Source organism: Cheilinus undulatus, linkage group 20 (genome assembly GCF_018320785.1).
Source record: "Cheilinus undulatus linkage group 20, ASM1832078v1, whole genome shotgun sequence".
Classification (NCBI taxonomy): Eukaryota; Metazoa; Chordata; class Actinopteri; order Labriformes; family Labridae; genus Cheilinus; species Cheilinus undulatus.
The window spans coordinates 22,178,767-22,196,866 of NC_054884.1; the positions used below are offsets into that span (position 1 = coordinate 22,178,767).

Consider the following 18,100-nt stretch of genomic DNA (forward strand, 5'->3'; position numbering starts at 1 on the left):
ACAGACCTTAAAACATCCCTCACATCTGTCCAGCTCCACATTATTATTAAAAAAAAAAGCCCTCTGTTTTTAAGTGGACCTAAATGCAACATTTGATAAGGTGGAACACACCATTTTTTTTAAATAGACCACCTAATTTTATTGGCATCTCTTACACTGTTTTTAATGGGTTTGAATCTTATCTTACAAAAAGAAAATTTTATTTGAATCTTGGGGATCAGTCATTTAAATTTTATGAAATGAACAGTGGTGTTCCCCAAGGTTCCATTTTAGGCCCTCCACTTTTTATTCTCTACATGCTAAATCTAGGGAATGTCATCAGTTGGCACAACATCAGTTTTCACAGCTATGCTGATGACACTACTTTATGTTGCTGTCTCCTGATGACACAGGGCCACTTAATGCTTTTTTAAATTTTATTTTAGATATTTGATCATGGATGGTGGACAATTTTTTTTAGATCACTTAGATCATAGATTTCTTTTTCTTTTTATGATGAATGCTTTTAAGATTTTCCTTTTCATAAAATGTGGTTCAATTTTACCAAATAGATGAAAATTCGGATGCAGACTTTGATGAAATGACTGTTGTGACTCTGGAGTTACATAAGATGCCACACTGATGTGAAACAGCTCGTTTATGTTTATACTGAAGTAAAAGGGAGCTCAAAGAGGGTCAAGTAAGTTGAATAAGACAAGACTCATCGTGTTAGTTAAAGGACTGTCAATGTGAGTGTTGAGAAGGAAGAAATTTAGAGAAACTTTATTGATTAGCTTGAATTAGAGGTAAATTTGATTATGTCTAAATACCAACAAAAAATTCAAGTTTCAGTTTTAAAGAGAGAGAAAGTCTAATGGAAGGTTTGCAGTTTTCATATGTAAAATACAATAATTGTGTTAAGAAAGAGTTGGAACAGAGATTGTCATATTGGTGCAGGTACTGATTTTTTATCATCATTAGATAACATGCAAGCATTGTTGTTTTAGTAAAGTAAAACAAATTTTTTCAATGATGTCTGCAGACATAGTGCATTTTGAGCGAGGCTCAGTGAGTAAGAAATGAACGGCTTAAGAAATTATGACTGCTATGAGAAAACTAATAACTCAAAGCTGGGCTGGGAGTAAATGCTTGGTTTTATTGCTGATGAAATAAACTCGTATTTTTCAAGGCAATCAAAGCTGAAGTTGTTTCTTATTTTTCAACTGTTCAGTTCATCTTTCTTCTGATCCAGTCGACAAATTTGTAGACGTTGGTGTAGATACCAGGCTTGTTCTTCCGAGCACAGCCGTGGCCCCAGCTCACCACGCCGCTGATGTAGTGTGTGCCGTCCTGCTTACACGTCAAAGGTCCACCCGAGTCACCCTGAAAAGTTTTTTTAAAAGCAAGTCAACAATGTTATATTTTCAGTGACGGCAAACTAAGGAATGCATCCTTTCCCTCTTCCAGTGTGATGGTAAATTAATTCCCTTTTATGAGCATACACACCTGGCAGGAGTCGACGCCACCCTGCAGACTCCCGGCACATAACATACCATCGTCCAGCAAACCATCATAAACTTGTGTCTGGTTGCATTTGCTCTCACTGATCAATAACACTTTAGCTTTCAACAGAGTGTTGCTGCCTCTTCTGTCTGAAAAGTCAAAGAGAACACGAGTTAGGGAAACATGGCTTTTCTTCTTATAACATGTCTGATCATGTTGTAAGCTAGCTCATATATTACAATTCATTTTGACAAAATTTTATTAATCTACCAAAGCTAGCACTGAACAGCTGTTGGTTGCCACTACATCATCTCTGTTGGTTAACAAACATGTTAAAATTAGTCTGAATAAGGACAAAATAAAACAGGCAAATGATTGATCCCCAACAGATTTATAACTGGCATCTGATTTTGTTGGGGGTTTCTTTGGTGGTGGGGGTGGGGGGGGGGGGGGGGGGTTAAGACCCATCTCAGCTCTCGCTCTTTGTCTTTGTACTAGATTGATCTAAAGTTAGTTTGAGACAGCGTTTTTGAATGTTGTAGCCGCCACTGGTGAGCACAGCTTCAAAAATTGTCAACATCACTGACTTTATCCACTGAAGCCTAGCGTAAGTCCATGCAGGACATGGAAGTTCTACGCCCAGCTGTGATCAGCTGAAGGCCATCTGATCCCAGTTATCGCCTCTGAGCTCCAACAGCCAATCACAGCTCTTCCTCTAGACAGTGGTCCATTTAAATATGACATTCTTCTCACCAATCCCTGCCTCAATGCTGGTAAACCACACTAATGCTGCTATTAAATCTTCACCTCCACCACCCCAGCCTCCTCCTTCACAACATCAGTCTTGTTACATTCTCATATTTTGATTCATGCTACTTTTGATTAATTATTTCCAAACTAATTTTACTGCAGTTCGTTGTCATAAATGTATTTATTCCTTTTGTGTTTCTAGCTATGCACTGCCTGGAAAGTAAGAGCATGCTGCTTGACTAACTCAGGAAGCATCTTTGAGCAGAGCCGTCTCCGCCAAGTAAAACTGTATATTCATTTTGTGATAAATGCTTAAATGTATGATGAGTATGTCCCTGACTGGAATATTTTATACCAGTGGTTCTAAACATCGATCTACAGTAAAGGTGCCTGATGGCACGATCCTGACAGAGGAGTCTGATATCAAGGAACAATGGTCTGGCTACTTTGAGGAGTTTTATTTGGCAGATCCACCAAGTCGTGAGCTCCAAATGGATGCCTTATTTAACCAACTAACAAATTTAACACACTATCACAGGAAAATTGAGTGAAACAATGTATGCATGTCCTCTCCAGGCTTCTCTAAAGATGCTCTTTTAAACATGCTTTTTCATCTGCCATCTCTTTGTTTAGTTGTGTTTTACTCCATCCTAGGTCAAAATTACATTTACATCAAATTAATTTGTCAAATTTGTTTTTGAACTTTGGGTCCCAGTTTGGTGGTGGGTCCTAATGCCAGATCCGTTGGCAACCACTGGATCAGACCACCCTCTTGCACAACTTGACGGACATACAATGCTCAATTTAATTCTACAAATTATGATCATTTTTCATACATTACTTTAACATAAGAAAATTCATTACCTCCTTCTTTAGTGTCTCCCCATCCAGAGATCACACACTCTGTTTTGGCAGGGAAGACCTGGTCTGGTAGACATGCAGTCTTCACGAAGTCAGTTTCTTTAGCACACATGTTGCCCTCTGTTGTGTTGAGTTTGACTAGAGCTGAGAGGAAATAAAGAAATATAGTAAATAACCTAGTAGTTTGATAACAAAAACTAAGAAAACCATTCTCTATAAACTGGCCCCAAACCTGTAGAACTATATTCCTTTTGCATAATCAGGAAAAAAGACAAACTGCGATAAACCCCAAAACAATAGGATTTTTTTTAGTCCCATAACTTCAGTATTCTATACCCTGTCTACACTGCTCATGTTATATTACATAAACTAACATTAGACAGAGGAAAGAAAAAAAACTAAACACTAGCTGACACAAACCTTACTTTGCAATCTTGTATGTAAGTCTATTTTATATCATCAACTTTTCAGTCTCTTCTTTGTTAAAAGATGATAATGTATTCAATGAAAGTGACAAACCTATGTCATTGTAAGAAGCAATCCTAATATCCCTGTAGTCCTCATGAACAATGGTCTCTATCACTGGGATGATCTGCTCCGATGCCTCATGTTTGTGTATGTTCAGTCCTCCTAACATCACCTGGTAATCAAACCGATCTGAACTGAAATAAAAACATACATACCAGTAAACAATAAAGTTCAGTAGGAACCTGCTTAGGCAAGGCATACAAATGAAATCTAGTACATACATGCAGTGTGCAGCAGTGAGGACCCAGCAGGATGAGATCAGGGTCCCTCCACAATAATGACTGAACTCAAATGGAAAGCCTTTGAATCTTTTCTGCAGAGAAACCTGCCAGGGATGATGACCACGAGAAGCCACACTGCCCTTAACAATACTGCTAAGGAGATTCGGGCTTAATCTGCCACATTGGGAGAACGGGGAAGGGTCTGGCACTGGCGGGACTGGAGTCATGGAAGGGTGTGGCACTGGATGGACTGGAGTAAGGGAATGGCAGGATCCAAGGAACAGCAGGAAAAACTGAGCACAGTGTGTACTGTATGTGCTGGAAATAATGACATGTATTATGTGTGCATGACTGTGTGATAGTGTGTAAGGGCCCACCTTCAGGGCATTTCTGGACTTTACAATAGTCCCAGTCCAGTCTGCCTTCCTTTTTGATATAACACCAAGGTCTGTGATCCCCATCTGGATTCCTGAAATTTAAAACAACAAAAAACTTCCTGCTTACCAGAACAAAAATAGATAAAGTTTATTTTAACAATTGACGCAAAGAAAAGGGAGAGTGACAGTAAACATAAGTGTGAAGAAAATCCCTCACTTCTGAGATATTGTGCTCACAGCCAAGTGATGTAAATGAGCCTCATGACCTTGACCTTTGACCCTTTGCCTCCAAAATCCAATCAGTGTACCCTTAAATGTTATCAGATATTTTTGCAAATACTGAAGAAAATCTCTTAAAGTGCTCTTGGGATATTGCATTCACAAGCACAGGCAAGAAAGTCTAGCTGCTGACTGTTAATCTCTGACAGCCACTCTCACAGACCGTTCATTTGAGATGCTGTATATCGAAGAATGAGAGTGCTGTAATTTCCCAGTACAATGTATTTCCAGTTCTTGGCTTTTCAAAGTCAACTTTATTTATAAACAAAGTCTGGCAGTAACAATCATGAAACCAAAGACTAAGAAACTTTTTCATAAATAAAATAGAGGAAAAAAAGGTCAGAGGTCTAATCCAGTGTAAGTCCCATATGTGTCTGGATGGCCAGGCCGGTGGTCTGTGCCTTCCTCCTACACTTTTCGATGAAGTCACAAACATTGTTGACTACGGCAACTCCATGTGGACAAATCACAGTGCAGCAGAGATGACTGATGGATAAATATATTAATAATTCATTTCAAGACAGATATTCTTGATTTTGTGACCTTTTTATTTTTTTAAAGTATTTATTACTTTTTATTGTAAATTGCATTTATTCATGAAGATACTTCTTTTGTAGATAAAAATATTATTTTAACTATTTAATAGTAGAAAGATATTTGTAATGAATAAGTTAATAAAAGACAAAAAACATTTATATATATATATATTTTTTTTTTTTTTTCTTTTCAAAAATAAATTATTTGTTTCTCTCCCACTTGTTAAACTAATGTTTCTGACATCAATCACATAGAGTCCTTCTGTTAAAAGGCAAGTCATGGCCATTTCAGACACAGTAAATGTCAAAGAATAAAACTGTTTTGTTCAAAATTATGTTTCTCACACCCTCAGCATCACCGCCAAACACACAGAGGGTTGAAAGCAGGTAATTTGGAGGTAAAGAGACTGCGAAGTATAAATAACATTAAGACACTAAAGTTAGCTTTTCACGCCTGCATCGTGGAAAGCTAAAGGGTTTGCTATCTCACGGTGTGAGTTTCCAGCCAATAAAAGTGCACTACGTCATCACAACCAACCACAATGTGCCACGTCATCAGCAGACACAGGCCCCCGGACAGAAAAAACTTCTGGTATCCAAACCATTACCTAAAATCTAAGTTTAATCTGATTTTATTTCTCAAGTTCTAGCTTTCATTTCTGTTCTGAGATGAAAGTGTCTTAGATGAACGGTTTGTGAGAGTGGCTGTCAGAGATGAATGGCCTGCAACATTTGAGGAAAATCCCTAAAGTTGTTGTTTAAATTTAAAGTTTAACATGCAAGAATCATATTCATAGTCCATTAATATTTTGCTTGACTTTACCTGCAGTGGTTGTTGTTTTCCTCTTCAGAAAAGTTTTTGAACATTGTGAAAGGATTCCTGTCATGTGCCAGAATAAAGTAGGAGTTCCAGTCCAGACAGTCCAAGCCATCATCAGTGGTGCTGACATTACCCTTGTATGACTCCCCTTCCCCTTCATAACAGTCAGTTGGTGCTGGAAGAGAAGATTTTCAGTGAACAAAAAATCTGAACATATTTTTACATACCAAGATGTAATATTTTCAAATTTAGAATCAACTCAAACTAAACTTTAGATTTATGTGCTTCTATAGCTTTAACTACACTCTTAGAAATAAGGGTTCCAAAAGGGTTCTTCTTGAAGGGCCGAAGTTCTACCCAGAACCATTGGCGTCTGAAAAACCTTTTTTTGAAAAAAGAGTTCTTCAACGGTCTTTGTAAGACTAAGGGTTCCTGTAAGAACCGTTTCAATACATAGAACCCTTTTTGGAAGAAGGAGTTCTTCGAGGGCTGTTGAAAACATGGGTATTAGAAGATTCTCACCCTCAAATTTTCAAATGTTTAGCCATGTTTCAAATAGTATTTTTAATGCAGATGTATCTGTAATACCCTTATCAATTCATTGTACTTGTTCTGCCACAGTCTTAAATGTCTTTTCCATCATTTCATGCCATACAATCCCAGCCAGCATGTCCATGTGGGCACCCATATGGGTTCCATGTGGGTTTGTCCATGGGTTCCATGTTGGCCCCTGGGCTTGCCCATGTTTACTACTAGTACACTGTAAAATCCAATTAGTTAACCTCAGTTAAAAAAATCATGCAAACTGATTGCCTTGAAAAAACTAAGTAACTTTAACTTTATGACCCTAGTAGAGTAGAAGAGAGATTTTTGTGTTGTACTTAAAAAGGCTTTCTAAGTAAAGAACAATTGCACTTCAGTTCAAATAACTAAAACTCCTTTGTGTAGAGTACTTAGGTAAGGAAGTTTTTAGTGCTCAAGGTTTAGTACAGACTACACTGTAAACCCGGATTTGGTTTCTACTTAAACTTTTTAGCAATCATTACTTATTCTTTTATGTTTTGTCAAAAAACATTGACATTACTAAATCAAATGTGACCGAAGCCAGATAAAGTTCCTGCAAGTCGGCATTCCAGTGGTTGAGAAAAATAGATACAAAGTCGTTTTCTTCAAAATGATCATTTTCCGTTTTTTCTCATCTTATGCAAGTCCGACATTTAAACTACTCATTCGATGAAAAAAGTAACACAAATGTGATATTTAAAAGCGTTAATTTTGTGTTTTAAAATGCCCTATTCTCGCAGTTGCTGCAAGGATATTGAGGGGAGAGGAAAGTGAAACTGCGGGATGATAATTGGCCGCTCAGTCTGCCATTGTCCCCGGTTTCGCCCATTGAGATAGACAATAACAAACACCGCATGGCTCAAACACCACCCCCCTCGGCATGTAACTACAGCTGTTTCTAGTTATCACCCTTAACAACAAGCCTCAAGATGCACCCTGCAGCGAAGAAAAGTAGAAGAGACGATGAAGAAGCAGCAAGAATTATCAACAGACTTCGGACAACTTCAAGATCACTCGACAGGGCAAGTTTGATGACAGCGGATTTCCTATGGGAATATTTTGATGAGCGTCACCAGTCTGATTCAGAAGCTTGGTTAGGGTGGACTTTATGTAAATGTGGCCCTATTGTTCACGCCCATCTCCCGGCCTGCCTGAAGGTAGGAGAAGTCCTGAAACTTTGAGCCTGTTTTTCTCAGAACAAACAGGAGCTAGAAGTTAACATTCAAATGAGCATATCTTTGTAAAATATGCTCAGAATAAGGTGTATGATACACCATTTGAAAGCTTGGAATCTACGCTTTCATAATGTGTAAAAAACTCAAAAATGACCTCGGACGACTTGCAGGACTTTTTACCAGCTTTGGTCAAAAATTAGTCGTTTGTACTATTCAGCTGAGAGATGCAATGCAATGATCATGTTAAGCTGAGATAACTTAGTATTTTTAGTGCTTTAAGGGGAGGGGCTATTTCAGAATTTTCAAGAAACCATGGGTGAGACTGTTAGTGCATCTGTTAGCACCAGCAGACAACGCTTCCATCATGACTTCTTTGTGTGGCGAAGTTAATGCTTTGCCTCTCCATGCCTCCAGCCCGCCAGCTGAGCTGATCCAGGTCACTGTCTGTATATAGTCATGTTTATAAAGGACTCTTCTCTATTGGGAGATAGGGCCAATGGTGGAAGTTAGTGTTCTCTGGGTACTTTTCTAGTTTAATATTGTGATGAGAAATGGCTCCAAGACAACTTGACTAACTTTGACAAACTCTCACACGAAGCATGAGCCACTATTATTTATTCTGAAACACAGATACTGTCACATACAAACAGGGTGGTCTGCAACATTGACCCCCTCACTCATGGTGTTACACTTCAAAAAACACTTCTCACTAAAAACATCAACTAACAGACTAAACATGCATAATTTTTATAATGTTCATTGCAAAGTTGTTGTTATGCATGTTTAGTCTATTAGTTGATGTTTTTGCCTGATCTATAGAATACAATGTGGTTCTTCATATAACCATTAGAAGACAAGAGAGTTATTGGTGAAAACCTTATAAAGTGGTCCCTGTGTGGGTTCTAGATGGAATCCTTGAAATATAAAAGAGTTCTTAGTGGAACTCCCTGTGTGGGAGCTAGATGAGACCCTTAGAGGGGGAAAGGGTTCTGGATGGACCCCTCAGTAAGGGTTATCAGTGAAACCACTACATCCTTGCAGGGTTCATTGCAGAACCTCTCATGGAAGATTCTGGGTGGAATCTTTCACAGATGGATCTGGGTACAACCCTCTGGAGGGGTTCCCAGGTGGAACCTTTATAAAGGGTTCTTCTATGAGGATGTGCTGAAGAACCTTTTTTGGTTCTATTCAGCACCTTTACTTCTAAGAGTGTATGACTTTTACCTGATTGGCAGAATCTTCCAGTATATCCAGAAGGACAAGCACAACCGAAATGTCCCTTCTCTACTAAACAGGTGCCTCCGTTCTGACAGGGATTGGGATCACAGGGGGACTCAGGCACTGATATGGACAAAAAAAAAAACAAGTAATTTAAAGGTACATTCATCATTGCAGGGCCATAGCAAAGGATTCTGGGGCCCATGTAGAATGTGGGCCACCCAAAGATTGTTTTTTTCTTATTATTTTTTTCACTGCAGAATGTTTGCAGACTATTAAGGCTGATTGTTTTCAAAGACACCCTATGGATAATAGTTATAACCATAATAAATCAAGTTATTTTACAGACATGATTGAAATGCATAAATTGAATGTAGTTTTTGTATAGAAAAACTAAGTTCAGGAACTTAGACCACGCCTCTATGCCTAATCCCATTTCCACTGCTCAACATATATAAGCACGCCTCACTCATTCATATGCCTCTGACTCTGCTTTCACATTCCTCCCACCCAAACCCCTTCATTTCTAATTCTCTCTCTTTTTACAAGAACCACTGGGGGGTTCTTACTGAGAGCGACCAGGAGATATCCCCCCACCCAAAGTCTCTACCCCTGTGGCTCCCAGACGTTGTACCAACAGCTGCGGACACCAGCAAGTCATCAGACCCCTCCATCCAGGCCTCAAGTTCTCAAACTCCCTTTGGCTACGCCATCACCAGCTCAAGCCAGCTGATCATCCTGCTAAGATCAACCTTTACCAACGCAAGTTCCAAATCTTCAGCGTTCCTCAGATTGGACCAGTTTAAGATGGCCCACATCATCTCTACATCCATCTGCTCGCTTTCTCATAAAATCAACCTTTCATCCCCTCATTACTTAAACTTCATCCTCTTCCCTTCGACCCTCAAACTTCATCCTCTTACTTTTGTCCCTCGACTTTCACCCTTTTCCCTTTGCCCTTCATCCACTTCCCACCGCCTCTCAACCCTCAACCTCATCCCTTCGCCTGTCGACTCTTAACCACATCCCTCCATTTCATCATTCCAGTATTAAACTATTCAAACTACTATCCAACTAGTATGGTCTTTATTCGTGAACTAAATCAAAGTGGTGGCATCCAAAGGAGCTAATGGGCTCATTAAAGTTATTTGTTATATTTTACTATTTTCATGCTTCAATTGTTTCAAATTTAATAGTTACATTTTAATTTCAGATTAAATTATCTAAATGTTGAGCAAGTATGGGTCATAAATCTATGAAACACAACTGCATGAACAGAAAGCACTTTATCATTTGGTAAAAAAAAAAAAAAAAGATAATCTTATATAAAAGTTGGGGTTCAGTATACTTACATGAGCTGCAGTGAGGACCTTGGTATGGAGGATTGCACTTGCACTCATAAAAGGGAGGATTCTTTAGGTCGATGACACAGTCCCCATGGCCACATGTTACATTCTTACAAATATTTGCCACTAAATACAACAAACAAGTTTAAAGTCATGGTTATTCAAACTAACTCAACTCAGGCTACCTTTGCACAACATTTTCAATTGCACAGGGCAACCTTTTTGTTGCCATTTACAGATGCTCTGCAGTTGATATCTAAACTGAGTTGTCTCAGCACAGAACTTTTTAAGTGATTTGTTTCTGTGCAAATGTGCGGCCTTAAACATTGTTCAACTTTGCCAGTTGTGGGTTTGTCTTTCTTTAATGGAAGGGTCCCAAAAAGTTTGTCCACGTGTGTACATGAACATATGACAAAATGAAACACAGAGATCTGACAGTCCAGTTAGCAATCAGGAAGCTAAGTATGGCTAAGAAATGGTACCTGACTGGCATCTCTTTCCAACATAAGGTTCAGGACATGTGCATGTTAAACTCAAATCAGATTCAACATGACAAGTGCCGCCATTCAAGCAAGGGTTTGGATCACAGACTTCTAAAAAAGAGAGGAGAGAGGGTTTCAGGAAACAAGTCTAAAGGTTACATATGAGGATAATATGCAGTCATCATTGTGTCTTTCAAGGACACTAACTGGCATCATCCACGAGGTCCACTAACCAATCACCCACATCGGTCTGGAGGTCATTAGTGGAGTTGGTGCTGGTTTCTGACTCTGTGACTGTGGAGAACAGAAAAATACTCAAATACTGGACTTGAAAAGTAGAAGATACATAAAGACTTATTCAAAGTGATCAAATATGTAAATGAAGAAGTCATAACAGGGGGAGCAGTGTACAGGAAATAATGTCACTCAGTTTGAAAATTCAGTTAGGGATTGTGATAGAAAAGTTCCCGCAAAAATGTTACCTTGTTAAGATGAAGTACAGAGTGAGATAAGAAAGGCTTTGAAGGTAATTAAATAATTAAAAAGCAATAGTTTTTAGGAAAAAGCATAACAAACCTCCTCTGTCTCAAAAAAATAAATAAATAAATAAAATAAATATCCTAATTACTAAAAAGAGCCAAAGGCAGGCTGTTATTATAATGGCACATCAGTTAGAATTTTTATCAGTTAGAATGTTTGACAGACATATAAAGTAGTAGAAAGAATGAGAGAAGAATGGAAATCTTAATATCTGAAGAAATTCAACAGCTCAAGCAATACTTTGGTAAAATATATTGATCCTAAAACCATGCATGAAAAAATGAGAGGAGGAATACGCTTTTTATCAAGAACTTGAAAAAAAGAAAAAGTTGAAATTTAAAGAATAATGTTGAAATATAAATTCCATTTTTTCCCCCTCATCATTTCAGCACTACTCTCATCATTTCAACTTTTTTTGACAGTTGTGATGGGAAAAATATTTTCCATCTCTCGATTTTTTAGCTGTTCTTGTTCTTTATTTTCTTTTTTACTCAAAATTTTTACCTTTTTCTTAACATTCTGACTTTATTCTTCACATTTATGTATTTTATTTAATGTTTATTTGTACAGGGACAAGTATGATGCATCTACACCGTTGCCACACACTACAGCATTTGTAGGTAGAGCTAATTTGCAATGCCGTCCCTATTTTTACTCATTCTCCTAATTTCCACTCAACATTTTGACTTTTTTCAACAGTTTAAATGTTTGTCTTGAAATGTAGCATGCTTAACATTTCCTTATTATTCTCAACATTTCAGCATTACTCTCAGCACTTAAACTTTCATCTGAACATTTTGACTTTACTCTCAATATTTGGTTATTTTTCTCATAATTTTGACTCAGTGTTTTAACTTTATTCATTCAAGCTTTGTTCTCAACATTTTGACTTTGCTCTCAACATTTTAATTTTTTTTCTGAATCTCATAGTTTAGACTAAATATTTTGACCTTTTTCTAAAAATTTGATGTTAGTCTCAACATTTTTATTTAATGCTCAACATTTTTACTTTCAGCATTTTAACTCAAACCTTTGACTTCATTCTCAACATTTTGCCTTTTTCTCAGAATTCTGAGTAATATTTGACATTATTCACAACATTTAAACTTTATCCTCAATATTTTTTTTACCTAATTCTCCACTTCCCTTCTTTTTTCTTATAATTTTGACTATTTTTTTTTCTCAATACTTAAACTTTTTCCTCAATAATTTGACATTATTCTCAATATTTTTTTTTTCTTCATCTCCACATTCTGACTTTTTTCATATATTTGGCTCAACATGTTTTACTTAATTGTCCACATTTCTGTTTTATTTTGACCATTTTGACTTTATTCCCCTCATTTCTGTTTTCTTTTTTTCTCTATTTTACTCTTTTTTCCACATTGTGTCTTCATTCTTGACATTCTGGCAAAAAAAAAAAAAGGCTCCAGTCTTTTTGGTTCCTCTCTCATGACTGATTCTAACACACTTCCACACTAAAATTAATCATTTATACAAATATGAAGAGTAAGCCTGTTGCCACAAAGATCAACTGTGTAAAATCATTCTTACTTTTGACAATCTCCTGGAATGACAAAAACAAAACAGTCAGTAATCATCATAAATTTAATATTTTCACTTTAATAATTATTAATACCAATATATATTTATATATATTATCAAAAGTATTATAAAACTTACATCTGCTTCATTGCCGTGGACACCAAGCAAACACAGACTGATGAGTAGGACCCCTGCAGCCAGCATGATTCTGTGTGGGACTGTCAGCACAGTGTGGCAGACTGAAGATCCAGTGATCTACTTTTATTCCCAAAATCATCGTAATATCCCACACAGCTGTCAATCTTTATCCAGTGGGAGTCTGTGTATTTTAGGACATTGCTATCTTGTGTACATGGTGGTTTCATTTATTTAACCTTGTCTTATGCCAGTTTTTGGCTGACTGCTGAGGTCAGTCCTACAGATGCCTCTGTCTGTGTCTAAGTGAGTAAGTAAGTAAGTAACTGACTAAGTAAGTGGTCCTACTTTATAAGCCATATAATACAGAGTTGTGTTTGCTTGCACTGAATGCTGTCAGTAATGGCTGCCTTCACTGTGTTAACTACAGCCATACATACAGAGTTGTGCTATAGACAGGGTTTAGGGGGACTGAAAGCTGTCTAATGGCTGCCTCCACTGCTGTAAATCCTCAGATATAGCTTTAGCATGGCCTCTGTTTAGCCAGAACTGGGCCACATTTATGTATGACAAAGAATAAAATAATCCCTACAGGCTTTTCATGTTGGGAAAGATGTTTTCACTCTTCTGTTGACCTGCTTTGGCATGACTGTGATGTTTGAGGGGGGAAAAGGGTAACTTGTTGTGTGAGCGCTTGTGGACAATGGCTGCTTGGAGGGATTAGCTCTGAGTTGGTCACAGCAGCTTCTTGTCAAAACCTGACATTTCTTTATTAAAACAAGCGAAGACAGCAACACTAAAAATTTCTGACAGAAAGGGTGTTTTCTTTCTTCTGTCAACCCGCTTCAGCATGAGTGAGTGATAGTAAAAGGGGGAAAGGGTTGCTTGTTGTGTAAATGCTTGTATACTCTGCTAACGGATCGGTTAGCTTAGCCTTAGCCAGACCAGCTCTTTTGTCAGAAATGCCCAGCATTTCTTCATTACAGTTAGTGCTGAGGTCAACACAGAAAGCTTTCTGCATCAGACAACTATGTTGTTGCTCTTCTGCCCCCCCGCTTTGGCATGACTGTGATAATTACGGGGACAGGCTTAGTTGTTATGAGATCCAAAGCCTGCTAGTGCAGTCATCAGCTGGGACTGAGATGCAGCATAGCTTTAGTCTGAACTGGACAATGTGTCTTTATTAAAACATGAGGAGACAGCAACACGCTTTCCATGATAGAAAAGATGTTCTCACTATACTCCCGGTCTGCTTTGGTATAGGTTTCCAATCATTCATCTGTCAGCTTGTCCAGTGTGTTCAGGGCCTGCTAGTGCGTTGGCGGTTAGCTCGGATGTCACTCTAGGAACGCCTGGACCACTTTCTTTCTTAAAACCAGAACAAAGAGCCACAACGAAAGCTTGTCTGGGCAGAGAAGATTTTTTTGCAAGTCTCCTGTAGTGATGCATCCCCTCCCTGCACAAAAACACGCACAAATCAGCTCAGAAAAAGTAGGATATTAACTCCTCACTGGGGTATTCCATCAAAGTCTCAACAAAGGCTGAGCTTTCCTAAATTAACCTGACTTGAACCAGCTACAACCTCCACTTAAAGCGGGGTACACACATAAAGATAATTGGGCTGTTTTTGTCCCGATTTTCCCCCTTCCCAACCGAGGACAGCAAATGCCCGATTATCTTATATCTAATAATAAAATTATCCTATAAGATTATCCTGTGGTCTGAGGTGTTTTAAGAGTGAGTTTGTCCCGATAATCAGCTCCGAAAACAGTCAGAGCCGACAATCGTAAGTATTAAAATTGTTCAATATTTACGACCAAAAATCTTCATTCGTGTGGGGAAAGCCGACGACTCCCGAGTCATGACTCTGGGGATTGTGACGTGGAATGGAATGTAGCCAAGAAGCGAGCTCTGCGTTCATCCTATGCAGCCCCTGGAAGCCTGCTCTGTCAGTTATCTGTCAACATAATACAAATGAACGGCTTTAACAAAAATAACCGTGCACAATGTCTCTTTCTTGATGGCTGCCAGATTTATTTAGCTAAGTTACATTTAGGCTTTAGTGTTACTAGGCTAATAACACCAGCCATTAGCTTCATTTGACAACAACTCACCTCTAGCTTGCCCAGTAGAATATAAAGTCCATGTTCACGCTGTCTCCAGGATTTTCTCCACAGTCTTTTCTTTTTTTAGTTTGGGATTTTTCCATTAAAAATAGTCCCAAGAACACCATCACCCCCTCTTCCTGTATGTCCTCTTCCATGTTGCATGTTGTGTTTTCCGGTTGTTGCTATGTTTCTTCTTCATTTTTGTTAGATCACGTGAGATTTCTGGCTTGGAGGATGAGATTCTAGATCGGTGGTGGGACAGAATCATAATGTGTGTGGTGTGCTGTGTTGAGATTATCGGAACACACCAACACAGTACGATCAAAACTGTTCAATGCCTGATTTTTTTATCTTCATGTGTGGGGTCTCTAACAGATAAAAAATCTCTTAAGATTTAGAAAATCCTTATGTGTGTACCCCGCTTCAGCCTCAGCTCGTTCAACAAACGCGACTCAGCTGCACTGGGCACAGCTAACTCCAGTCTGGCTTAAACAATCAACATGTGTGCTCATGCATGGCATGTTTATGAAGTCCAAATCAACCGATAGTTGAAAAGAGGATACTAAATGTGAAAAAATTTATATTTAAGAGTTTTAGGAGGAAAGTGAACAAGTTTTGACCAAAAAAAGGCAACATTTCCTACTGTTAACAAATCAAAGTGGATCTTATTGTCAAGAAATGTTGGTGGATTAAAGGCCTTTTACAATCCTATTGCAATCCAGCAGTCACCTGGAGCAGGGACTTCTGGGATTGCTTTGTATGATAGAACATTTTATTTCTTCTATTTCTATACTGGTTATGGCGCATTGTTAGTTGATAATTATGCATGTGTTGTTCATGTTAGTTCATGAGTACTTGGTGTATGTAAATTGAATGGTGGAAAAGTTCATTTAAAAAATGTAAACAACAAAAAAAGGGCGTTATCTAATTAGCTGCACATAAGGCACATCCCTCGCAGGATGCAAGGAAGAAAAAAAATTTATACTGTATTTCTGCTTGCTGGATCATCCTACTCTTCTGCTAAGATTACTTATAGAGATGAAAAAGTGAAGAGCGAATGAAGGTCAGTTCATTTTAAGCATGTGACATATTATTTATCTTACAAATATTTCTACAAAAGTCACAATCTCCATCTAGTTACTCATATGTCCGTTTTGATCACTTCAGTTCAACAGTCACTCATTGTAAAAATGAGCAGTCTTTTTACAATTAATTTTCACCTCATAGAGACAGATACAGACAGCTTAGTCTGCTGCAATGACCCCCTTACTCATGGTGTCACACTTTGTAAACACTTCCCACTTTAACATGAACTAATGAATAACACATGCATGCTTATCAACTATGCAACTCCTGTTGATGTATGAGAGAATCGTGACTGTTCTAAAAATACTTATGCCTCACATTAATGAATATGTGAAATTATATCTCATTATGGATTTAACAACACAGAGATTCTCTCTTTGCCAGATAAACACAGTGTCTATGATCTGCTGTTGGTAACAACAAGTTTCAACATTTTTCATGTCATTTTGATTTTAATCTCAAAATTGTGTTTCAACTTTATTCTTGAACTTTCTAATTTATTCTCCTCATTTAGACTTTAATTTCGATTTGTCCAAAATTATTTTCTCCTTCCAAAATGACCCTAATCCTCTTCTGTACAAAACAGCCCTTTTCAAGTCCAGCCATAAATTCTCTTTTGGACTGAGGTCTGGGCTTAGACTCAGCCACTCCAAGCCTTTCACCTTGTGTAGCTTTCGCTGTATCCTTCAGGTCATTTTCTTGCTGAAAAATAAATCTTCCCCCAAGCCGTAGTTCTTTTACAGACCGAATAAGATTGGCTTCCAGGATTTTCCTTGCCGCATTCATTTTACTCTCTAGCTTTACAAACCTTCCAGGGGAAGCTGCCAAGCAGTGTCACCACAGCATGATGCTGCCACCACCATGTGGGATGGTGTGTTTGTGATGTGCAGAGTTTGGTGACTGCCAACCATAGCGTCTTGTCTGATGGCTGAAAAGCACCATTTTGGTCTCATCAGACCAAAGGAGTTTCTTCCACTTGACCATGGAGTCTCCCACATGCTTTTTGGCAAACTCTAGTCCAGATTTAATGAGTTTTCTTCAACAGAGGGCTTTCTCTTTCCCCATCTTCCATAAAGCTCTGACTAGTGAAGAACCTGGGCAACAGATATTGATACTTTATGTTGCCACCCTGCCACCCAATGAAAGGCAAGAGATTACTTTATGGAATTTGTGGGATTTATGTGTTAAGATACACCGGCTTCCTTTCTATATCCAATGTTCCACTGGCACCTTACAAAAATATTTCTACAAATTATTTATGATACCCAGACAGCTTTTATTCTCCCGCTGACTGAAAGCAAAAGATACCCAACCCTAGTCTTAGGTGTCTTGGTAGCCTCTTCACTGTGTGTGCCATATTCCTTCCATTTCTCAATGATGGATGTAACTTAACCCTTTAAAGCCTAAATACAAAAATTATAGCCAGAAAAAAGGGGTTAAGTCTGGGAATGTTCATTCGCTTGGAAATGATCTAGTATCCATCCGGACTTATATTTTTCAATAACATTTCTCTGAGTCGCTTAGGGTGTTCTTTTGTCTTCATGGTGTAATGGTAGCCAGGAATGCTGATGAACCAGTGACTGAACCTTCCAGACACAGGTGTACCCAGATGATCCCCATTTCACTTAGAATGAGACTACTAGCACCACTTGAATGGACCTCTGTTGAATTAGGTCAGTCACTTTAAAACGGGTGAATAAATGTAGTCCCTTTTTTTACCTCACATATTTTTATTTGACACTAGGACCATTTATTATTTTGGGACCTTTCATTGGTATGTCTATTCTGGAAACATGCTAGAAAATAATGAATAATGCAACCTTTGTTAGAATAATACCCATAAATATGCTCAGAATGGAAAATATTTCAACCTATTGACAAGAGCTTTCATAACAGTCAGGTTTGATTTTATGTAACTTGGTAAACCCACACAGATCAGAGGGTCAACTGAGAGGATTGAACTCATGACCTCATGAAGTCCTTTTTTTCTTTTTTTTTTTGATAGACAACAGAAAAAAACAGCATAAGAAGTAAGTGTAAGACTGTC

At 38.1% G+C, this 18,100-nt stretch overlaps 1 protein-coding gene across 1 annotated transcript; it reads right to left on the reverse strand.

The window, feature by feature from the left end:
* Window positions 1–1,115: 1,115 nt before the first annotated feature.
* On the reverse strand, window positions 1,116–13,007 carry LOC121528753 (hyaluronan-binding protein 2-like). Its single transcript, XM_041816330.1, has 13 exons — window positions 12,863–13,007; window positions 12,734–12,746; window positions 10,847–10,933; window positions 10,640–10,750; window positions 10,164–10,283; window positions 8,818–8,934; window positions 5,858–6,029; window positions 4,220–4,311; window positions 3,843–4,092; window positions 3,613–3,755; window positions 3,097–3,237; window positions 1,486–1,631; window positions 1,116–1,362 (listed from the first exon to the last, which is right to left on the reverse strand). Exons 1-13 carry the CDS (start codon window positions 12,926–12,928, stop codon window positions 1,207–1,209), a joined length of 1,614 nt encoding a protein of 537 aa, XP_041672264.1. The 5' UTR covers window positions 12,929–13,007; the 3' UTR covers window positions 1,116–1,206.
* Between the last annotated feature and the right edge of the window lie 5,093 nt (window positions 13,008–18,100).